At 49.5% G+C, this 24,960-nt stretch overlaps 1 protein-coding gene across 2 annotated transcripts; it reads left to right on the top strand.

Moving 5' to 3' along the window:
* Window positions 1–6,632: 6,632 nt before the first annotated feature.
* Window positions 6,633–11,912, top strand: fbxl22 (F-box and leucine-rich repeat protein 22). Of its 2 annotated transcripts, XR_015074348.1 has the most exons (3): window positions 6,633–7,043; window positions 9,596–10,186; window positions 10,367–11,912. XR_015074348.1 is itself a non-coding variant. In XM_085972047.1 (2 exons), the coding sequence occupies exons 1-2, from the start codon at window positions 6,709–6,711 to the stop codon at window positions 9,936–9,938; spliced, it is 678 nt and encodes a 225-aa protein (XP_085828173.1). In that variant the 5' UTR covers window positions 6,633–6,708; the 3' UTR covers window positions 9,939–11,912. The 2 variants fall into 2 exon arrangements, 1 of the variants encoding a protein (XP_085828173.1); XM_085972047.1 differs by having other exon boundaries at window positions 9,596–11,912.
* The last annotated feature ends 13,048 nt before the right edge of the window (window positions 11,913–24,960 follow it).

Here is a 24,960-nt window from a genome sequence, read left to right as displayed (position 1 = left end):
CTTGGATAAGGAATTAGCTTAAGAACAGAAAACAGCGAGTTGTGGTAAATGGCTGTTTTTCAGACTAGAGGATGGTAGACAGTGGTGTTCCCCAAGGGTCAGTGCTGGGGTCACTGCTTTTTTTGATATATAAATGACCTGGATATTGGAATACAGAGTAGAATTTCTAAATTTGCTGTTGACACCAAACTTGGGGGTTTGGCAAACAGTGAGGATGGTACCAATCCACTGCAACAGGACATAGAAAGGCTAGCAGAATGGGCAGACAAGGGGCAGATGGAATTTAATACAGAGAAGTGTGAGGTGATGCATTTTGGCAGAAGGAACAGAGAGAGGCAATACACACTTAATGGTACAGTTTTAAAGAGTGTGCAGGGACAGAGGGACCTGGGAGTTAATGTGCATAGGTCCCTGAAGGTGGCAGGACATATTGAGAGTGGCTAGCAAAGCATATGGGATCTTGGGCTTCATAAATAGAGGTATCGAGTACAAAGGTAGAGAAGTTATGCTGAACCTTTATAAAGTACTGGTTAGGCCACAACTGGAGTATTGCGTCCAGTTCTGGTCACCACACTTTAGGAAGGATGTGAGGGCCCTTGAGAGGGTGCAGAGGAGATTTACCAGAATGGTTCCGGGGATGGGGGATCTTAGCCACAAGGACAGGTTGGAGAAGCTGGATTTGTTTTCATTAGAGCAAAGGAGGTTGAGGGGTGATTTGATAGAGGTGTACAAGATTATGACGGGTTTGGATAGGCTAGACGGGGAAAGGCTGTTCCCACTAGTTGATGGTACAGGGACTAGGGGACACAGATTTAAGGTTTTGGGCAAGAGATACAGGGGGGATGTGAGGGAAAACTTTTTTACGCAGCGAGTGGTGAGGGCCTGCAACTCGCTGCCGACGGAAGTGGTGGAAGCGGAGACACTCAATGTTTTCAAGGGGAGACTGGATAGGCACTAGAGGGAAATAAACTTGCAGGGCTGCGGGGATAGAGCGGGGGAATGGGACTGACTGGATTGCTCTACAGAGAGCCGGCACGGACTCGATGGACCGAATGGCCTCCTTCTGTGTCGTTATGACTCTATGACACTATCAACACTGGCTTTGTGCCCATGTAATGCCTCCTCTATTAACACTGGCCCTGTGCCCATGTAGAGCCCCCTCTATTAACACTGGCTCTGTGCCCATGTAGAGCCCCCTCTATTAACACTGGCTCTGTGCCCATGTAATGCCCCCTCTATTAACACTGGCTCTGTGCCCATGTAGAGCCCCCTCTATTAACATTGGCTCTGTGCCCATGTAGAGCCCCCTCTATTAACACTGGCTCTGTGCCCATGTAGAGCCCCCTCTATTAACACTGGCTCTGTGCCCATGTAATGCCCCCTCAATCAACACTGGCTCCGTGCCCATGTAGAGCCCCCTCTATTAACACTGGCTCTGTGCCCATGTAGTGCCCCCTCTACTAACACTGGCTCTGTGCCCATGTAGTGCCCCTCTATTAACACTGGCTCTGTGCCCATGTAGTGCCCCCTCGATCAACACTGGCTCCGTGCCCATGTAGAGCCCCCTCTATTAACACTGGCTCCGTGCCCATGTGGAGCCCCCTCTATTAACACTGGCCCTGTGCCCATGTAGAGCCCCCTCTATTAGCACTGGCTCTGTACCCATGTAGTGCCCCCTCTATTAACACTGGCCCTGTGCCCATGTAATGCCCCCTCTATTAACACTGGCTCTGTGCCCACGTAATGCCACCTCTATTAACACTGGCTCTGTGCCCACGTAGAGCCGCTTCGATTAACACTGGCTCCGTGCCCATGTAATGCCCCCTCTATTAACACTGGCCCTGTGCCCATGTAGAGCCCCCTCTATTAACACTGGCTCTGTACCCATGTAGTGCCCCTCTATTAACACTGGCTCTGTGCCCACGTAGAGCCCCTTCGATTAACACTGGCTCCGTGCCCATGTACTGCCCCCTCTATTAACACTGGCCCTGTGCCCATGTAGAGCCCCCTCTATTAACACTGGCTCTGTGCCCATGTAGAGCCCCCTCTATTAACACTGGCACTGTGCCCATGTAGAGCCCCCTCTATTAACACTGGCCCGGTGCCCATGTAGTGCCCCCTCTATTAACACTGGCTCTGTGCCCATGTAGAGCCCCCTCTATTAACGCTGGCTCTGTACCCATGTAGTGCCCCTCTATTAACACTGGCTCTGTGCCCATGTAGTGCCCCCTCTATTAACACTGGCCCTGTACCCATGTAGAGCCCCCTCTATTAACACTGGCTCTGTGCCCATGTAGTGCCCCCTCTATTAACACTGGCTCTGTACCCATGTAGAGCCCCCTCTATTAACACTGGCCCTGTGCCCATGTAGTGCCCCCTCTATTAACACTGGCCCTGTACCCATGTAGAGTCCCCTCTATTAACACTGGCTCTGTACCCATGTAGTGCCCCTCTATTAACACTGGCTCTGTGCCCATGTAGAGCCCCCTCTATTAACACTGGCCCTGTACCCATGTAGTATCCCCTCTATTAACACTGGCCCTGTGCCCATGTAGTGCCCCTCTATTAACACTGGCTCTGTGCCCATGTAGAGCCCCCTCTATTAACACTGGCTCTGTGCCCATGTAGTGCCCCTCTATTAACACTGGCTCTGTGCCCATGTCGTGCCCCTCTATTAACACTGGCTCTGTACCCATGTAGTGCCCCTCTATTAACACTGGCTCTGTACCCATGTAGAGCCCCCTCTGTTAACACTGGCTCTGTGCCCATGTAGTGTCCCCTCTATTAACACTGGCCCTGTACCCATGTAGTGCCCCATCTATTAACACTGGCCCTGTGCCCATGTAGTGCCCCTCTATTAACACTGGCTCTGTACCCATGTAGTGCCCCCTCTATTAACACTGGCCCTGTGCCCATGTAGTGCCCCTCTATTAACACTGGCTCTGTACCCATGTAGAGCCCCCTCTATTAACACTGGCACTGTGCCCATGTAGTGTCCCCTCTATTAACACTGGCCCTGTACCCATGTAGTGCCCCATCTATTAACACTGGCCCTGTGCCCATGTAGTGCCCCTCTATTAACACTGGCTCTGTACCCATGTAGTGCCCCCTCTATTAACACTGGCCCTGTGCCCATGTAGTGCCCCTCTATTAACACTGGCCCTGTGCCCATGTAGTGCCCCTCTATTAACACTGGCTCTGTACCCATGTAGTGCCCCCTCTATTAACACTGGCTCTGTGCCCATGTAGTGCCCCTCTATTAACACTGGCTCTGTGCCCATGTAGTGCCCCCTCGATCAACACTGGCTCCGTGCCCATGTAGAGCCCCCTCTATTAGCACTGGCTCTGTACCCATGTAGAGCCCCCTCTATTAACACTGGCTCCGTGCCCATGTGGAGCCCCCTCTATTAACACTGGCCCTGTGCCCATGTAGAGCCCCCTCTATTAGCACTGGCTCTGTACCCATGTAGTGCCCCCTCTATTAACACTGGCCCTGTGCCCATGTAATGCCCCCTCTATTAACACTGGCTCTGTGCCCACGTAATGCCACCTCTATTAACACTGGCTCTGTGCCCACGTAGAGCCGCTTCGATTAACACTGGCTCCGTGCCCATGTAATGCCCCCTCTATTAACACTGGCCCTGTGCCCATGTAGAGCCCCCTCTATTAACACTGGCTCTGTACCCATGTAGTGCCCCTCTATTAACACTGGCTCTGTGCCCACGTAGAGCCCCTTCGATTAACACTGGCTCCGTGCCCATGTACTGCCCCCTCTATTAACACTGGCCCTGTGCCCATGTAGAGCCCTCTCTATTAACACTGGCTCTGTGCCCATGTAGAGCCCCCTCTATTAACACTGGCCCTGTGCCCATGTAGAGCCCCCTCTATTAACACTGGCCCGGTGCCCATGTAGTGCCCCCTCTATTAACACTGGCTCTGTGCCCATGTAGTGCCCCCTCTATTAACACTGGCCCTGTACCCATGTAGAGCCCCCTCTATTAACACTGGCTCTGTGCCCATGTAGTGCCCCCTCTATTAACACTGGCTCTGTACCCATGTAGAGCCCCCTCTATTAACACTGGCCCTGTGCCCATGTAGTGCCCCCTCTATTAACACTGGCTCTGTACCCATGTAGTGCCCCTCTATTAACACTGGCTCTGTGCCCATGTAGTGCCCCCTCTATTAACACTGGCCATGTACCCATGTAGAGCCCCCTCTATTAACACTGGCTCTGTGCCCATGTAGTGCCCCCTCTATTAACACTGGCCCTGTACCCATGTAGAGCCCCCTCTATTAACACTGGCCCTGTGCCCATGTAGTGCCCCTCTATTAACACTGGCCCTGCACCCATGTAGAGCCCCCTCTATTAACACTGGCTCTGTACCCATGTAGTGCCCCTCTATTAACACTGGCTCTGTGCCCATGTAGAGCCCCCTCTATTAACACTGGCCCTGTACCCATGTAGTGTCCCCTCTATTAACACTGGCCCTGTGCCCATGTAGTGCCCCTCTATTAACACTGGCTCTGTGCCCATGTAGTGCCCCCTCTATTAACACTGGCCCTGTGCCCATGTAGTGCCCCTCTATTAACACTGGCTCTGTACCCATGTAGAGCCCCCTCTATTAACACTGGCACTGTGCCCATGTAGTGTCCCCTCTATTAACACTGGCCCTGTACCCATGTAGTGCCCCATCTATTAACACTGGCTCTGTGCCCATGTAGTGCCCCTCTATTAACACTGGCTCTGTGCCCATGTCGTGCCCCTCTATTAACACTGGCCCTGTACCCATGTAGTGCCCCCTCTATTAACACTGGCCCTGTGCCCATGTAGTGCCCCTCTATTAACACTGTCTCCGTGCCCATGTAGAGCCCCCTCTATTAACACTGGCTCTGTACCCATGTAGAGCCCCCTCTATTAACACTGGCCCTGTGCCCATGTAATGCCCCCTCTATTAACACTGGCCCTGTGCCCATGTAGAGTCCCCTCTATTAACACTGTCTCCATGCCCATGTAGAGTCCCCTCTATTAACACTGGCCCTGTGCCCATGTAGAGCCCCCTCTATTAACACTGGCCCTGTGCCCATGTAGAGTCCCCTCTATTAACACTGGCTCTGTGCCCATGTAGAGCCCCCTCTATTAACACTGGCCCTGTGCCCATGTAGTGCCCCCTCTATTAACACTGGCTCTGTACCCATGTAGTGCCCCTCTATTAACACTGGCTCTGTACCCATGTAGAGCCCCCTCTGTTAACACTGGCCCTGTACCCATGTAGTGCCCCATCTATTAACACTGGCCCTGTGCCCATGTAGTGCCCCTCTATTAACACTGGCTCTGTACCCATGTAGTGCCCCCTCTATTAACACTGGCCCTGTGCCCATGTAGTGCCCCTCTATTAACACTGGCTCTGTACCCATGTAGAGCCCCCTCTATTAACACTGGCACTGTGCCCATGTAGTGTCCCCTCTATTAACACTGGCCCTTTACCCATGTAGTGCCCCATCTATTAACACTGGCCCTGTGCCCATGTAGTGCCCCTCTATTAACACTGGCTCTGTACCCATGTAGTGCCCCCTCTATTAACACTGGCCCTGTGCCCATGTCGTGCCCCATCTATTAACACTGGCCCTGTGCCCATGTAGAGCCCCCTCTATTAACACTGGCCCTGTGCACATGTAGTGCCCCCTCTATTAACACTGGCCCTGTGCCCATGTAGTGCCCCTCTATTAACACTGTCTCCGTGCCCATGTAGAGCCCCCTCTATTAACACTGGCTCTGTACCCATGTAGTGCCTCCTCTATTAACACTGGCTCTGTACCCATGTAGAGCCCCCTCTATTAACACTGGCCCTGTGCCCATGTAATGCCCCCTCTATTAACACTGGCCCTGTGCCCATGTAGAGCCCCCTCTATTAACACTGGCCCTGTGCCCATGTAGTGCCCCCTCTATTAACACTGGCCCTGTGCCCATGTAGTGCCCCTCTATTAACACTGTCTCCATGCCCATGTAGAGTCCCCTCTATTAACACTGGCCCTGTGCCCATGTAGAGCCCCCTCTATTAACACTGGCCCTGTGCCCATGTAGAGTCCCCTCTATTAACACTGGCTCTGTGCCCATGTAGAGCCCCCTCTATTAACACTGGCCCTGTGCCCATGTAGTGCCCCCTCTATTAACACTGGCTCTGTGCCCATGTAGTGCCATCTATGTGTTTCTGCAGGTTTTGGTTCCTGTGTTTGAGGTGAGAGCTGGACAGATGAGGTTGAATTCACTCTCTCGTCTTTCTCACCTTCATCGGAGGCCTTGGATTAGAAATTAACACAAATCCAGTGAGAAATGAAATTTGAAATCGTGGGCGCTCGGGTCAGGAATGTGCTTCAAACATTCGGGAAAGGAACGTCCTGTTGATAGTTTAAAAGAGGCGTAAATCAGTGAATTCAACACGTGTGAAGATATTGTCAAACATTCGGGAAGTACTTGATGCACATTATCGGGAAATAGTGGGAATAATGTCTCCCCCTTTATTTAACCAGCGGGACTGGTCTGAGCTCTGAGAGGTGCGGGCTTCTATATTTAAACAGCAGTTGTCACCCTCACAACAGCCTACATTCCGAACCCATATATGTCCTGGTCTGTGTCGATACAGACTGGGTTTACCAGACACAGCGATTGCGGTCCACTTGTTCCACTTTGCATTCGCCAAGTTGCTTGAAATGCAGCTGCCGGAGTTGAACCGAGAGTGCCTGCTTCACATTTTCTCCTTTTTGGACAAGGAGAACCGCAAAAGCTTGTCCAGGACTTGCCGAGTGCTGCGGGCGGTCTTTGAGGACCCAGCCCTGTGGTCTGTGCTGTGTTTCTCTTCTCCGTCAGAACTGAAGCAGGACAACTTCGTGCTGAGCCCGGCGCTGCGGTCCCTGTCTGTCTGCTGGCACTCCAGCCGGGTGAAAGTCTGTAACATTGAGGACTGGTTGAAAAGTGACTTCCAGAGGGACATCTGCAGCCGGCACCAGCAGCTCGTCAACAACTTCCTGCTCCTAATAAGCAACAGGTTGGTCGAAGGACGCACAGCTTCTTTTCGAGCCTCTCCTGTCTGTGCAAAACAAAGTCTATTTCCTTATTTATATTTTTATTTTGTGGACAAAAGTCACCGTTAATTCTTCCGACAGCTTCCTTTTCGTATTTGCATTGAACTAAAATCCCCTCCCCTCTAACCTGCTGCTTTCCTGGAGTCCCATGCCCTGACTGAGAGAATGAGAGGGGATCTCATTGAAACTTATAAAATTCTAACAGGACTAGACAGACTAGATGCAGAAAGGATGTTCCCGATGGTCGGGGAGTCCAGAACCAGGGGACACAGTCTAAGGATAAGGGGTAAGCCATTTAGGACTGAGATGAGGAGGAATTTCTTCACCCAGAGAGTGGTGAACCTGTGGAATTCTCTACCACAGAAGGCAGTAAAGGCCAATTCATTAAATATATTCAAGAAGGAGTTAGATATATTTCTTAAGGCTAAAGGGATCAAGGGATATGGTGAGAAAGCAGGGACCGGGTACTGAATTTGGATGATCAGCCATGATCGCATTGAATGGCGGAGCAGGCTCGAGGGGCCGAATGGCCTACTCCTGCTCCTATCTTCTATGTTTCTATGTTTGCCATTGTCTGCCCATCCACTCCCCTTCCTGAGGTGCCGGTCCAGCCAATGAGGATTACAGGCTATTTGGCCATGGGGGTCTCTGCTCTGGTCCGTTAACTCAGCACCAATCAGGCATTCCCTGGGGCCGCCTGGTTTATATGGCTCAGTACTACCCTGGGCCGGTGTCTTTATATGGGAAATTGTACAAAATAATTCCTTTAGTATTTATTTTCAAAATGTGTGATCTGTAAAAGGAGGCTGGGCAGGAGACTGTGTTGAGCCTGTTACACTAGGTTTCCCGAATCAAAGTCACAAATGACATTCTGTGTGAATGTGACTGTGATGCACAATCCCTCCTCGTCCTTCTCGACCTGTCTGCAGCCTTTGACATGGTTAAGCCCCCGCCCCCCCAGGGTCTATCCTTGGCCCCCCCTCCTATTTCTGCTGCCCCTCGGTGACATCATCTGTAAACACACTGTCAGGTTCCACTTGTGTGCTGGCAATACCCCAGCTCTATCTCGCCACCACCTCTCTCGACCCCTCCATGTCTCTAATTTATCCGACATCCAGTCCTGGATGAGCCACAATTCCCGCCGATTAAACATTGAGAAGACTGAAGCCATTGTCAGCGGTTTCTGCCACAAACTCCGTCCCTAAATCCCTCCATGGCCTCGCCCCTCTCTATCTCTGTAACCCCCTCCAGCTCTAGAATCCCCAAAAACCTCTGCGTTCCTCCAATTCTGGCTGCTTGTGCATCATCTATATCCTTCACCGCACCTTCAGCTGCCTGGGTCCCGAGCTCTGGAATTCCCTCCCTAAATCTCTCCGCCTCTCTCTGCTCCTTTAAGATGCTCCTTAAAACCGATCTCTTTGACCAAGCTTTTAGTCACCTGTTCTAATATCTCGCTCCTGTGAAGCGCATTGTGACATTTTACTACATTAAAGGCGCTATATAAATGCAAGTTGTTGTTGTTGTAAATAATGAGCCCATTACATTTTGTGACCCTCTGTTCCATGTATACAGTAGCACGTTGTACTACATGTTGAACAGATGCTATCACTCCCTCCACCACTGGTGTACCGTGGCTGCAGCGTGTACCATCTACAAGATGCACTGCAGCAACTCGCCAAGGCTTCTTCGGCAGCTCCTCCCAAACCCGCGACCTCTTCCACCTTGAAGGACAAGGGCAGCAGGCGCATGGGAACACCACCACCTGCAAGTTCCCCTCCAAGTCACACACCATCCTGACTTGAAAATATATCACCGATCCTTCATCGTCGCTGGGTCAAAATCCTGGAACTCCCTCCCTAACAGCACTGTGGGAGCACCTTCACCATACAGACTGCAGCGGTTCAAGAAGGCGGCTCACCACCACCTTCTCAAGGGGCAACTAGGGATGGGCAATAAATGCCGGCCTTGCCAGCGACTCTCCTATTCCGAGAATATAAAAAAAACTAATAAAGAACAAGTAACAAAGCGTCTCGGTTTAACGTCTTATCCGAAAGACGGCACCTCCAACAGTGCAGCACTCCCTCAGCACTGGGCTGGAGTGTCAGCCTAGATTATGTGCTCAAGTCTCTGGAGTGGGAATTGAACCCACAACCTTCTGACTCAGAGGCAAGAGTGGGACCCACTGAGCCACAACTATTTATTCATTGAAAATGCACACAGGCACCATCACTCTCTGAGGGTTTAAATAATATTTATTTAATTTTCAGCATTTAGCATTCGTAATTGTTCCCACAGAGAGCAGGACTTGGGCTGGGGGCTAGGTGCAATCAGACTGGTCACGGGCCACATTCACTGTATCGCTGCTACCTAAGAGAAGAGGGACAGAGTGCCAGCATTACTGGGCTTTGCGGTTTGCAGTGCTTAGTGTGCTAGTGCTGGAGTGATGTTATAGCTGTAATTATTAATTGTATTAGTTACCCCACAGTTAGCAAATGATACTGTAATCTTTTCCCAGGTGTCCAAACTTGCTGTCGGTGAATCTTTCAGGATGTGGGCACCTCACTGATGGCTACATTGTACAAATCCTACAGAAATGCACCAAACTGAATACCTTGAAACTGGAAAACTGTGCCCGATTGACTGATAAAACTCTGGAAGCGGTGACTATCTACGGGAGCAGCCTAAGCACCTTGCACGTGGATTTCTGTCGGAATATCACACAGGAGGGGCTTCGCCTGATCCGGGAGAAGTGTCCCTCCCTGTCCCTCAGTGCGGAGAGAAGTGCCACCATGATCCCCGATCAGCCAGACAAACGCAGTGGCCTTGGGAGGGGAATGAAGAAGCGGTTGCTGTGGTAACGTGCAATGGACAGGGGCTCAGCACTAGAGACTGCTGGGAGGCAGGACAGTGACCATAATCCCCCAGGCACTCAGCCCCGGATCGCAGCTATACCGTCACAGGAGCAGCCGAGAGGAGACCAGCCGCTGCCTCACAGGAAGACAGAAGCGAGAGTCACCGTGGACCAATCTCGTGCTTCTTCCGGTCTCGGACTGACTTTGATGAAGACCCTTGACATCATCTGTCTGCATTTGGCACACTCGGTGAGGTGGGCCAGGGTCGGCTCACGCTCGGTGAGGTGGGCCAGGGTCGGTTCACACTCGGTGAGGTGGGCCAGGGTCGGTTCACACTCGGTGAGGTGGGCCAGGGTCGGTTCACGCTCGGTGAGGTGGGCCAGGGTCGGTTCACGCTCGGTGAGGTGGGCCAGGGTCGGTTCACGCTCGGTGAGGTGGGCCAGGGTCGGTTCACACTCGGTGAGGTGGGCCAGGGTCCAGTTCACACTCGGTGAGGTGGGCCAGGGTCGGTTCACACTCGGTGAGGCGGGCCAGGGTCGGTTCACACTCGGTGAGGCGGGCCAGGGTCGGTTCACACTCGGTGAGGTGGGCCAGGGTCGGTTCACACTCGGTGAGGTGGGCCAGGGTCGGTTCACGCTCGGTGAGGTGGGCCAGGGTCGGTTCACGCTCGGTGAGGTGGGCCAGGGTCGGTTCACGCTCGGTGAGGTGGGCCAGGGTCGGTTCACACTCGGTGAGGTGGGCCAGGGTTGGTTCACACTCGGTGAGGTGGGCCAGGGTCCAGTTCACACTCGGTGAGGTGGGCCAGGGTCGGTTCACACTCGGTGAGGTGGGCCAGGGTCGGTTCACACTCGGTGAGGCGGGCCAGGGTCGGTTCACACTCGGTGAGGCGGGCCAGGGTCGGTTCACACTCGGTGAGGTGGGCCAGGGTCGGTTCACACTCGGTGAGGTGGGCCAGGGTCGGTTCACGCTCGGTGAGGTGGGCCAGGGTCGGTTCACGCTCGGTGAGGTGGGCCAGGGTCGGTTCACACTCGGTGAGGTGGGCCAGGGTCGGTTCACACTTGGTGTCTACCAGCAACAAGGGGTCTACCAGCAACAACTTATATTTATATAGCGCCTTTAACATAGTAAAACGTCCCAAGGTGTATCACAGGAGCGATTATCAGATAAAATATGACACTGAGCCACAGAAGGAGATATTCGGACAGGTGACCAGATGCTTGCTCAAAGAGATAGGTTTTAAAGAGCATCTTATAGGAGAGGTAGAGAGGCGGAGAGGTTTAGGGTGGAAATTCCTGAGCTTAGAACCAAGGCAGCTAAACACGGCCGCCAATGGTGGGATGAAGGAAGTGGAGGATGTGCAAGAGGCCAGAATTGAGGAGCGCAGAGATCTCGGAGTGACTGCACTTCAAACAGGAGCTCATTGCACACGTGTCTCATGTCTCTGTGGTAACTCTCTCCCCTCTAAGTCAGAGGGTTGTGGGTTCAAGTCCCACTCTAGAGCCTTGAGCAGTGCAGTGCTGAGGGGGTGCTGCACTGTCTGAGGTGCCGTCTTTCAGATGAGACATTAAACCGAGGCCCTGTCTACTCTCTCAGGTGGATGTAAAAGATCCCATGGCCACTATTTGAAGAAAAGCAGGGGAGTTTTCCCTGGTGTCCTGGACAATATTTATTCCTATACAATCACTACAAAACAGATTATCCGGTCATTATCACAGCGCTGTTTGTGGGAGCTTGCTGTGCGCAAATTGTCTGCCATGTTTCCTACATTACAACAGTGACTGCACTTCAAAAAGTACTTCATTGGCTGTAAAGCGCTTTGGGACGTACTGAGGTTGGGAAAGGCGCTATAGAAATGCAAGACTTTTTTCTTAACTTGGCGAAATCTTGAGATGTGATCAATGCAGTTTGCTGTCTTACAGTTTGATTAGAATCAGTAATGGACTGGCGTGTAATTAAAAATGTAAATCTCGATAAATACAACTTTGTGGTGTGAATAATAATGAATTGGGTTGTGACTAAACTCAATAATTCAGATGCACGTTCACCTCATGAAAGCGGACGGTGGCGATCAATCCACAGCCACCCCGGCCCCAGGTGACTAGAGTTATGTGACCTGGCCGCCTACGCGCAGAAACAGAGAGCCATGGTTGCTCACCGCAACCGTAGCAGACCCTGGGACGTTGAAATCCACACTGAGTTTTACCAGCAGAAATGGGCACTGACTCCAAACACCAATCATAGGATGATGCAGCACAGAAGGAGGCCATTCATCCCATCGTGTCTGTGCCGGCTCTTTGAAAGAGTTCTCCAATTAGTCCCACTCCCCGCTCCATAGCCCTGCATGTAAAGCGTGACCAGCTGTCAGACAGGAAACAGGGTGGCAGGCAGTGACTAGTGGGGTACCACAGGGATCAGCACTTGGGCCCCAGCTATTCACAATATATACCAATGATTTGGATGAGGGTACCAAATGTAATATTTCCAAGTTTGCTGACGACACAAAACTAGGTGGGATTGTGAGTTGTGAGGAGGATGCAAAGAGGCTTCAAGGCGATTTAGACAAGTTGAGTGAGTGGGCAAATACATGGCAGATGCAGTATAACGTGGATAAATGTGAAGTTATCCACTTCGGTAGGAAAAACAGAAAGGCAGAGTATTATTTAAATGGTGATAGATTGGGAAATGTTGATTTACAGAGGGACCTGGGTGTCCTTGTACACCAGTCACTGAAAGCAAACATGCAGGTGCAGCAAGCAGTTAGGAAGGCAAATGGTATGTTGGCCTTCATTGCAAAAGGATTTGAGTACAGGAGCAAGGCTACAGTTATACAGGGCCTTGGTGAGGCCACACCCAGAGTACTGTGTGCAGTTTTAGTCTCCTTACCTAAGAAAAGATATACTCGCCATAGAGGGAGTGCAGCGAAGGTTCACCAGACTGATTCCTGGGATGGCAGGACTGTCGTATGAGGAGAGATTGGGTCGACTAGGCCTGTATTCACTAGAGTTTAGAAGAATGAGAGGGGATCTCATTGAAACGTATAAAATTCTGACAGGGCTAGACAGACTGGATGCAGGAAGGATGTTTCCCCTGACTGGGGGGCTCTAGAACGAGGGGTCACAGTCTCAGGATACAGGGTAGGACATTTAGGACTGAGATTAGGAAACATTTCTTCACTCAGAGGGTGGTGAACCTATGGAATTCTCTACCACAGAAGGTTCTGGAGGCCAAGTCACTGAATATATTTAAGAAGGAGATAGATAGATTTCTAGACACAAAAGGCATCAAGTGGTATGGGGGAGAGAGCGGGAATATGGTATTGTGGTGGAGGATCAGCCATGATCATATTGAATGGCGGAGCAGGCTCGAAGGGCCGAATGGCCGACTCCTGCTCCTATTATTCTATGTTTCTATGTATGACTTCAACTCCTAACTGGAGCAGCTCTGTAAAGTTGGCTTGAAGTCTGGACAAATACTTTATTTTCATATTTAAAATTTCTGTAGCCTTTCAGGCTTGAAAGAGGAATTACAATAGATTCCAAAAATTTAATTTTTCAGAGCAAGTGGGGAGGTGAATTCATAGATTCCCTTGGCTGGGGGGGGGGTCCAGAGTCCCTAAAAAATCAATTTGTGCCTTCAGAATTTGGATCCTCTTTCAGAATTCAGCCAAGGCAAATAAAATGCTTTTCTGAACAGTCAGTGTCAAACGGATGGATCATCTCAAGACCCTGAAATGATTTGCCAAAAGCACCGATACACGAACAGTGCGAGGCTGGCCACTGGGTGGTGCCAGAGGCTCATGGAGCCAGAATTTCCTGTCAATTTAACGGTGAGGTTAATGGCGTTCACTGGGTAAATGCCACAGCAACTCCCGGCAGATCCGTGGTTAAATTCCAATTTCCAAAAGTGGCTGTTCAAGTTGCGCCGCTCCACTGTTAGCTTCACGAAAGCGGCGTCTCGCTGTCGGCCTCACCTTTGAAATACATTGAACGGCGGGAAGTTGCTGTATTTGTGCGGTACATACAAACTAAACTCGCCACAGAAAGTGAAGTCTTGTGTACCCTGTTAACGACGTGATAAGTGTTAATTGCTGCCGATCAACCTCTCTGGCACTGAAAATTAACGATTACCAGTGTGGAATCTCATTCATACGAACATAATTACATACGAATTAGTAGCAGGAGTAGGCCACATGGCCTCTCGACCCTGCTCCGCCATTCAATAAGATCATGGCTAATCTTCCACCTCAACTCCACATTCCCGCCAATCCCCATATCCCTCGATTCCCCTAGGATCCAAAAATAGGTGCACAGGTCGCTCACTATCGGACTGTAGTCAGGCTAAAACTACAAGTAGAATTTATTTAGTAAAGTTAGGATTATACAGATCAGGCGGCCCCCCCCCGGCCTTCCGCCCCGCCAGGAGATTGGGGCGGGGTGAGGTCTGCCGGGGTGTCGGGCTAGTTTTGTGGAACCCGGAGGAACACTGTCATTGGACTGTAACATTTGATTTTACAAAAGGCCCAAAACATGCCAAAGAAGGAGCAGGGGACTAGGGACTGGATTGGGGAGTAGGGGGTGTTGGTGCTGGGAGCTGAGTTTTAGGCCTGAGAAGAGTAGTGCTATCAGCATCGAATACTGAGAGCAGGGAGGAGTGCTGGCTGAGAATGGACTGATGGGTGAGAGACTGCAGCAGCTGACGGAGTGGGTGGAGAGGAGACGGGAACTGATCACGCCTCCGGCGGTTGGTAGGGGAAAGAGAATAGGATAGGAAGGGGCCTGGGAGGGCAAACCTTTCATCTGAGAGACAGGATCAGGTAGAAGAGGTGCGAGCTGGGAGAGCAGGCGGGGTATGGGGGTAGGGCAGTGTATTGGGGGTATCCAATTAATCACAGACTTTCTTTGAACAGGTTTGATCAGAGCCAGCAGTGTTGCTATGGACAGAATCCAGAGAATTCTGGGAGTGCTGCAGAATCCTCATCCCTTTATTGTTCGTGGTGAACATTTTATTGAGTCGATGAGACAAGTTTCTGCTGTAAAACAAAGACTCAAGGTGGCCTGTGCTGGTGGTCTGGAGTTGTGAACTCGGGCCATTCACCTTTCCAGATGTATAAAGTTACCTCATTTGTCATAAGGTCAATTTTGATTTGTTCACGGCCCATCCTTAGCTGCCCGGAGAGTGATATTGGGCCCCTGTTCCAGCGATTGTACGGGGTGCTGTGCTCGGTCCCTTCAGAGGTCAACCACGCAATGTGGGGCAGGAGTGTAAGATTTGGATCACAGGTCACACACAAATTACCCAAAGGGGAGTCACAGGTCGTTTTATTAAGCAGCAGCAGTTCAAATATAGTTAAATACAATACGGAATCAGGATAGACACAGTAAACATACAACCCGTAACAGACGAGAACGGTTTACCGGCCCCGGAACAAACAGTGGAGGTCGAGAGAGAACGGTGGTCTCTGATGGATCCCTGCGGCAGTGGTCTCTTCCTCTGGTCGTCTGCCGAGGCTGCCGGAGGTGTTAAGCCGAAGCTAGCATGAATCCACCCCGGGGAAGCTCTTCCCCTCATCGCCCTGAAACGTTAACTCTGTTTCTCTCTCCACAGATGCTGCCTGACCTGCTGAGTATTTCCAGCATTTTGTTTTTATTTCTCATCCCCTCTGTTGTGTCCGTCAGTAGTAAGACACAAGACTGCAGGAGAACGGTACAACAGGTGTTTACTCAATGTGGCTCACTCTGGAACTGAACTGTACAGATTACTACTCAGTGCTATATACAGGTGTGGTCACTGCCGGTACTACAGTATACATGAGCTGTAAAAAGTAGTTCCCCCCTTAAAAGGTATATACATTACAATTCCTCCCCTTTTAGATTAACAGTACCATAACACTCATTTAACAATTAAATATCAAACTAATTACAATTAACACTTTTAACATACAACTTTTGCTGAAAATAGTCCATTTATATATTCAGTCTTTGGGGAGGCGTCCTGATCCTTTCTGGATAGCGCCTTTCCAGAGTGTCTCGCTCTTGGTGCGGAGGCGATTCTGGCATCCTGTCGTCGGTTGGGTCATCAGCTTCCGATGCTACTGTTTCTGGGGTAGATGCGACCTGTACGTCGGGTTCCTCACCAGGTACGTATGGGCGAGGCATGGGGTTGACTTGTTCCTGTGACTCTAGGATCTGGTCAGCATGGCGTCTCACTATGTTCTCCCCAATGTCCACTGTGTACATTAGTGGGCCCTGCCGTGTGCATATCGTTCCTGGCCGCCATTTTTCTGTTCGGTAGTCGCGGGTCAAGACTGGTTGCCCTACATTGAAGCTCCTTGTTGGCTTCTCATGGATGTGCTGGAATTGCTTACTCTCAACATCTCTTCGTACGTTTGGTCTGAGCAAATCCAGGCGAGATCTTAACCTTCGGTTAAAGAACATCAGGGCCGGGGCCTGGTTGGTGACTGCATGTGTCGCATTCCGGTAGGCGAACAGGAAATTGTCCACCTTATGCTGCAGCGGAATGTTGTCATTGTACATAGCCTTTATTGCCTTCTTAAAGGTTTGTACGAACCTCTCAGCCAATCCATTTGTGGCTGGATGATATGGGGCGGATGTGTAATGCCTTACCCCATTCTTCGTCATAAACCTCCGGAACTCTTCAGACACAAACTGTGGTCCGTTATCGGAGCAAATCTGTTCTGGCATGCTGTTCCTGGCAAAAATGGTCCGTAGGACTGCAATAGTTTTCTCCGTGGTGGTGGAGGACATTTTGATGACCTCAGGCCATTTCGAGTGCGCATCCACGGCTATTAAAAACATTGAGTCCATGAATGGACCAGCAAAATCAATATGCACCCGTTGCCATGGAGATGAGGGCCACTCCCATGGGTGTAGAGGGGCATGTGGTGGTGCATTTTGGACTTTCTGGCATCCTGAGCAGCTCTTGGTCAGGTCCTCGATTTGTTTATTGATTCCCGGCCAACACACAAGCCCTGGCAAGGCTTTTCATTTTTACCCCTCCCAGATGACCCTCATGAAGCTCATTGGGCACTCTATCCCTTAACTTGGGTGGAATTACCACTCGGGATCCACACATCAAGGTCCCCCGGCACACTGACAGCTGTTCTCTTTGTCGAGAATGCTGGCAACAGTGAGTCGGCATGTGCTGGCCATCCCTTCACCGTCAAATCATATACCTGAGAGTGTCGGGTCATTTCGGGTCTCTTTTTCTATACGAGCGTTAGCTACCGGTAGGTATTCAACTATAGTCGAATGAAATATTTTGACAGGATCCACTGCTGGTGCTTCCTCCGCAGTAGGCAGTGGCAGTGGCAGGCGTGATAGCCCATCAGCATTTCCATGCTGTTTCGTGCCCTTATATTCAATCTCAGTGGTGCGCCCCTAGAAAGAGTGACCATCTTTGTAGTCGTTGCGCAATCACCGGAATGCCCTTCTTCGGATTAAAAATGGAGACAAGAGGCTGGTGGTCAGTCAGCAAGGTGAATTTCTGCCCGTGCAGATACTGATTGAACTTTTTCATTCCCCACACTAGGCTGAGGGCCTCCCTGTCAATCTGGGCATAGTTACGCTCGGCTGAGGTTAGTGATCGTGACGCAAAGGCTATTGGCCTCTCTGAGCCGTCCGAGAATTTGTGCGACAGCACCGCTCCAATGCCGTAGGGTGACGCATCACACGCCAACCGAATTGGTAGTGCTGGGTTGAAATGGGCCAATACCTCTTTCGACGTGATTAGTGTTTTGCTCTTCTGGAAAGCTCGTTTACATTCGTCACTCCACTTCCATGGCACTCCAGTTTGCAGTAGGGTGTTCAGTGGGTGTAGTATTGTAGACAAATTTGGCAAGAACTTATGGTAGTAGTTTACCAGCCCGAGGAACGACCTCAGTTGTGACACGTTTTCCGGTGCTGGAGCCTTGACTACTGCCTCAATCTTTTCTGGGGACTTACGTAACCCCTCTTTAATCGATAACGTGGCCACAATACGAGGTCTGTTTTTTAAAAAACTCGCATTTGGGGCGGTTAGCTCGGAGCCCATATTCCTTCAATCTAGTGAGCACCTGCTCCAGGTTGGCGAGGTGATCACTGTCATTTTCGCCCGTGACCAGGATGTCGTCCAAATAACACTGGGTCCCTGGGATCCCTTGCAGGACTTGTTCCATTGCCCTCTGCCAAATAGCCGGAGCTGATGCTACCCCGAATACCAGCCGGTTGTATTGGTAGAGACCTTTATGGGTGTTGATTGTGAGGTATTTTTTTGATGCTTCTTCTACCTCCATTTGCAGATACGCCTGGGCCAGATCAATCTTAGTGAAGCGTTTCCCTCCAGATAGCGAGGCGAAAATATCTTCAATCCGCAGAAGTGGATATTGCACGGTGTGAAGGACCGGGTTCACTGTTACCTTAAAGTCCCCACAGATGCGAACCTTCCTTGGTTCCCCAGGCGTGCTGCTCAACGACTTTTTCATCACAGGGACGATGGGTGTAGCCCACTCGCTCCAGTCTACCTTGGACAGTACTCCGGAACGTTCCAAACTCTCCAGCTCTGCTTCGACGGCTGGGCAGATCGCATAAAGTACCGGTCTGGCCTTAAAAAATTTTGGGCTTGCGTTTTCTTCGATTTTAATTGTTGCCGTCATGCCTTTTAGTGTTCCGAGTCCTTGCTGGAACACTTCTTGCGCATCGGTTAGGATCTTTGACAGTCGCTCAGGTGTGACGTCGTCATCCTTTTTGGCAGCCACAGTCAGTGCTTGTATGGAATGCCAATCCAGCTGTATTTTCCGGATCCATTCACGTCCCAGTAATGGTGGTCCTCCATCTTGCAATACATACAGGTCTAGTTTTGGTGTTTCCTTACCGTTATATATACGGTCACCCTTATTTTTCCTTTGGGGTAGACTTTTTGCCCCGTGTACGTCTTCAAAATAATTTTTGTGTCTCTCAAGGGTATGTGTGAGAATAGCCACTCGTAGTCCCGTCGGTTTATGACTGTTAGGGCTGATCCTGTGTCCAATTCCATTTTTACCTGGACTCCTGCTATCTTGAGAGTGACCCAAATGGTTCGGTGATCCTCCGTTTTGATCACATTATGTAGTTTCAGACAACACAGCTCCCTGCTTTCGGAGTCGGTATCACTCTTGTTTGTCTGAACTATTCTCCTTCACCTTATGTACCTTCTTGTACTTTTCTTTTGGAGATTTCTTATTGCTGGTTTTCTTTCCCGACCTGCAGACTCGTGCTATGTGTCCTACTTTTCCACACTGTCTGCACACTTTGTCTTTGAACCAGCAATCATTGTGGTCGTGTGTTGTTCTGCCGCAGCGATAGCACTTCTCTGTTCTGTATGACATTTCGTTTGTGCCATATTCTTGCGGTCTCCGTTGTATCTCTGCAGCGCCCCGTGCTGCTGCTTCATATGATACCGCAATGCTGAAAGCCTTGTCCAGTGTAAGGTCCTTTTCAGGTAAAAGCCGTTTCTGGGTTCCTTCACTTTGAAGCCCACACACAAACTTGTCCCTTAAGGTATCTGCCAGTCCCGTTCCAAACTGGCAGTGTTTCGATAGTTTGCGCAGTTCTGTTAAATATTCAGCATTGCTTTCATCCTTATGCTGGTTCCGTTTGTGAAACTTGAATCTTTCTGCTATCAGCAGCGGTGTGGGGTTTAAATGTTCCTGTCGTATCGTCACTCTGTCTCCAAAACTCTTTTCCACTGGCTTCGCTGGGGTTACTGGATTTCGTAATAAACCATACGTCTTTGCACCCATTAAATTTAACAATACCGGCGCTTTGTCATGACACCTCATTTGCCTTGCAGTATACCTCTATTCGTTCGACATATGTAGTCCAATCTTCGACTTCATTGTCAAATGCGGTGATACTGCCACTCTTCGGCATTTTGGGTGTGGTTTAAAATGGCGTCTCCTGCGCTTTCCTTCCTCCCTCTTCCTTCCTCCCCCACTGCTGCCAACGCCGCTCTCGGCGGTCCTCGTGGCAATGGCGGCGCCTCGCGGGTTTCTGCGCGTCTCTCTCCCTCTCCTCGACGCTGCTCGGCCCCTGAACACCGGCTGCGCCCGGTGCGCTCTTCTCTCTCTCACGCTGCTCGGCCCTTTGATGTGCCGCTCGGTCAGGCTCTAGCCCGCCGCTGTCCGGGAAGGGTCTGTGCACTACCTGTTGCCAGCCCGTTTCGCTGGACCACCGCGACTGGAAAGCCAAGCCTGGCTCTCAACAGCCTCCCCCGCAATTCTCGAGTCTCTGCTGGATGACTGGGCGGTTGCCCGTGGTCGACGCCCGTGTCTCTGGCCTTGACCGCCAATCTACTGGTCTCCAGGAACGAATCCCTGGGAGGTGATGGAGTTGCAGGTAGGATCGAATTTGCCTCGTCGCCAATGTTGTGCCCGTCAGTAGTAAGACAGAAGACTGCAGGAGAACGGTACAACAGGTGTTTACTCAACGTGGCTCACTCTGGAACTGAACTGTACAGATTACTACTCAGTGCTATATACAGGTGTGGTCACTGCTGGTACTACCGTATACATGAGCTGTAAAAAGTAGTTCCCCCCTTAAAGGTATATACATTACACCCTCTCTGCCTGTTTTTCTTTCAGCTGCCCGTTTATATACCGTATTTCGGTGGGCCGGTGGATATCTTGCGTCAATCATTTGTTTAATCACTTTTACCTATTTGTCCAATTACAGAGGAATAGGTACCTACGACAAACCCCTCCCAGGCTCATAAGGTCATTCGTCTGCTTATCTCCTGTTTGGACATCTTGCACTTTCTCCTAAACAGTTTATCAGAAAGCTTCTTACTCGACCTATCGGGCCTAGCTATGCCTACATGAAGGCCTGTTTCTGCAGTCTGCCCTTGTAAACGACCTCAGCTCTTTGTGCAACTCCTTATGTGACATGATTGGTTTCTTGTGTATCATCAGCTTATCGTGGCTGCGGAGCTCAGCAAACCCATTTCTTTTATAAAACCATTATTTCTTTTACAATTCACAATTTCTTCCAATTCACGATTTTTTTTTACAATTTCAGCTAGTTCTAAGCCATCGGCCCGCTGGTACCATCGTGCCCAGGGATGCTGGCTGGCATTATAAGCTACTTCCCACCCCTCGTGGTCCCCTAATTTACTTATTGCTCTCAACTTGGGAGTTAGTAGGAAGACTCAGAAATGAAGATTTCCCCCTTTCTTACAGTCCACTCCTTTCAGGGGGAGGAACAGCCTCCGATCCCTCACACAGGTTCAATTCACTGTTCCAAGTGTTCCAATTCTGCCCTGCCTGGGGTATCCTCGGTTTCTTCCATCTTTCCTGATTTTAACCTGCCTGGTGTCTCCTCTACATTGCTTCGGATCTTCTCTTTCGGCGTGCTCAATTAATTTGTTGGTGCTGGTTAGTCAGAGGCATGAGTACACAATTGGCTTATGCATCAAAGTCTTACTACATGGGTTACTTATATCAAATACACTATCATTACAAGTTGGAGAACCACCAGAGCATGTGAAGTAATACGAACCTAAGGGTGTGCTGGTATATTAAGCCCAATATCCCACCAGTGTGAGTCGTCACCTATGCTGTCAATTTCAATATCTATTCTCGAGTTGTCTTGCTCAAAACATAAAAATGCTTTAGGGAGGAGTTCAGTCGCATCACGAGCTCACTGAAGCCCTCAGATAACAGGGGAATGTATTACCCGAATTGTGCCACATAATTGTGCAGCTCATACTTGGGTATCTCATTTACTGTCAGTTTCACTTGAGCATAGGTTTTGATATTGAGTAAAATGTTGATTGTTGTGTGTAGATGTGGTGCGAAGTAGTAACTGGGGCTATTAATGGGACAGGTCCTGTTAGACTCGTAAAGCATGGTAGTTGTGGTGGTAGTGACACAGGAGGCACCACCAAAACCACCTCATACTGGATTCGTACTGGTTTTTCCCCACACTCTGTTACCTACAAAACAATTATTAGTTACAAGTTAAATTCAGTCTTACAATATTTAGCACGTTGACCAAGTACATACATTTCAAGCGACAATGATGCAGACGAAGAAAACGGACGTTGTAAAGAAAGCTACAGTTTAACATCCAATCAACATGTCACGGACATAAAAGATTCTCCAGAACTCTCTTTTACTCATATCCATCTTGTGGATAATTCTTACTAAACATGATTTCTCCTTAGCCCTCAATTGTCCCAATCCAAATTCCATGTAACTCTCCACTTCAACTTCAATCCCTCTGACAGGTACCAGTGTGTTTAACTCTATTCTGATAGTTTCTCGATGGACTATGTGTCAATGCTTTAAAAGTTCTAACTCTCCTGAGCCACATTAACCATTTCATGTCTTGCTGTTGTCAAGTAACTGAGCATGTCCGAGACCCGTTCTTCAGTGCAGATTCACCACGCATTTCCACATGCTAATTGCTTCATATGTAACAATTCACAATTTCTTCCAATTTACAATTTCTTACAGGAGTCACGAAGGGCAGACCGGGTAAGGACGGCAGGTTCCCCTCCCTGAAGGACATTAGTGAACCAGTTGGGTTTTTACGACAATTCAGCAGCTTTCACGGTCATTTAAGATATTGGCAGCTCACAAATGACCAGATTTTTTGAATTCAACTTGCCCGTGGTGGCATTTGATTCCCCCCCTGGCTGATTGCCCAGTTCTACATCCGTGCAATCGCAATGATAGAGCTTCGCTGTTAGTCATCTGAAGAGGTTTAATGAAGTCAAGCAATGATGTTGGGAGACTCTTGTATACTTGCCAAATACTGTCGTACTAGGAGTTGCAAAATATAGACTCTCAGCACAGGAGGCCATTCGGCCCATTGTGCTTGTGCCTGCTCTTTCAAAGATCTATCCAATTAATCCCACTCCCCTGCACTTTCCCCATAACCCCGCAATGTTTTCCTTTCATATACACACGAGATATAAATTGCCTCTTCCATTCTCTAGCCTATTTTCTCCCCTCTTTTCCTCAGTACTTATTCTGCGGCATTTTATCAGGCAGTGCATTCCAAATCCTAACCACTCGTTGCGCAAAAAAGTTTTTCCTCATGTCGCCTCTGGTCCTTTTGCCAATCACCTTAAATCTGTGTCCTCTGGTTATCGACCCTTCAGCCATTGAAAACTCTTGTTTTTAATTTACTCTATGTAAACCCTTCATGATTTTAAACACCTCTATCAAATCTCCTCTTAGCCTTCTCTGCTCTAAGGAGAACAACACCAGCTTCTCCAGTCTATCCATGTAACTGTAATCTCTCATCCCTGGAACCATTCTAGTAAATCTCCTCTGCACCCTCTCTAAAGCCTGCACGTCCTTCCTGAAGTGTGGGGCCCAGAATTGGCCACAATGGAGTGTGGCAATAGCAACATTGCAGCAAGAACAGCCTGCTCTGAAAGCAAGGCTGTCATTTCAGAAAGCAGTTCGGTCTCTTAAAAGGGGAACTGCCTTCTGAAATGGAAAAAATAAAAATCATGTAAAAATAGGCAGTTTTTAGCCCTTACAGTGCAACTGCCTTCTAAAAAAAATTAACGTTAAAAAGAATTCCCAAATTGGAGTCTTCAGCCCTTAAAGCTGAATTCCCTTCCGCACCTTAAAAAATGGCAAAAGTGCTTAAGCACGACCACAAATGGCTCAGCAAGCCAGGGAAGGGGCACCTAGGGTCTCGCACGCAGCACTTCAGCTTTGTGCAGGGGGTCAACACTGCAAGAGAGCTCCTTTACCCACAGGGGCCAGGAGGCCCTCCGGAAAGAAGGATGTGGGACATCACCGAGGCCGTCGCTGCCATCAGTGTCGCCCCCACCACCTGGCTCCAATGCCCAAAGAAGCTTCTTGACCTCAGACCACTGGTCAAGGTCAGTGAATGCATCTTCAAAAGCCATCTCCTTCCAACTGCACCACTAGCCTCGCACACTGCTCAATGCACAACTTCCCCCACCCCCTGCCTACCAACAATCTGTGCCAAACACGAGACACATCTCCCATTCCTAGCTTCAGCTCCCATTGGAGGAGACGGTGCTTGCCACCACCAGCTCTCAGCAGTACCAGTCAGTACAGAACAGCTTATGAAGATTGCAGCTCCTAGTATTTGTCAGTGTTTTACTAAACCATCTCTTCTCTCACGCAGTCAAATTACTACAAAATTGACAACTAGTTCTGCATATTCCCATGAAATTATGAAATTCAGAAAACAAAGTACAGCTATTATAGGTGAGTCAGAATTTAATTCTCGTTGTGATGAACAAACTCAACATAAATGTTCTCGATGTTACAAACCGATTCCACAGAGACAGCTTCACACACAATTTCAAAGGCTTGTTCTCAAAAAAAACAGCTGGATGTTACAAAAGTAGGTGTTGAGAAAAATCTCTAAAGTAATCCAACATTCTGTTAGTACTTCAGTGGACCAAGTGACACCAGTCAACCGTTGTGGAGGCAGCTGTCGAATACCGAAACAGGCACCGGCCACTATTGACTCTTGTGAAAGGGCACCTGTAATTGTGAGCAAGACAATAGGAGAAACATCACTTCTTCACGACTAAACCAATTACAGGTTCTCGCCCTGCTTGACGCCCCATATGCGTCACTTCGTTTCTCATTATTTGCTCAGCTACGCAGCAATATGTGAATAAAATATACAGTGCAGTAAGCTATGAAAATCAGGACATGTCACATTAAATACTGATCTGCAACTAGTGACTGTAGTTTGGCTCTTGACATACCTCTTTTTACACTAGCAAATCTCGCATGGCATTGCTCAATTGCAGGCAGGTGGATTTTTTGAAGAAACAAATTTGAGACCGGTGAGAAAATGGTGAAGCCAGGGCTTTGGTGATTGGTTCCTGGAACCAATGGTGCAGTCAGGGCTTTCGTGATTGGTTCCTGGAACCAATGGTGAAGTCAGGGCTTTCTTGATTGGTTCCTGGAACCAATGGTGAAGTCAGGGCTTTCTTGATTGGTTGGTTGGTTCCTGGAATCAATGCTTTTTATTTGTTGCAGTAATTCTTT

This window comes from Somniosus microcephalus, chromosome 32, assembly GCF_052327205.1.
Source record: "Somniosus microcephalus isolate GS21.2 chromosome 32, FLI_Smic_1.0, whole genome shotgun sequence".
Lineage (NCBI taxonomy): Eukaryota > Metazoa > Chordata > Chondrichthyes > Squaliformes > Somniosidae > Somniosus > Somniosus microcephalus.
The sequence above is the reverse complement of the archived record's forward strand: the minus strand, read 5'-3'. Positions and strand labels throughout refer to the sequence as shown.

Bases quoted from the DNA above. Each gene is read 5' to 3' on its own strand.
- fbxl22 (XM_085972047.1), top strand. From the start codon at position 6,709: ATGCAGCTGCCGGAGTTGAACCGAGAGTGCCTGCTTCACATTTTCTCC. The intron at 7,044-9,595 runs GTTGGTCGAAGG...ATCTTTTCCCAG, and splicing joins CTGCTCCTAATAAGCAACAG to GTGTCCAAACTTGCTGTCGG.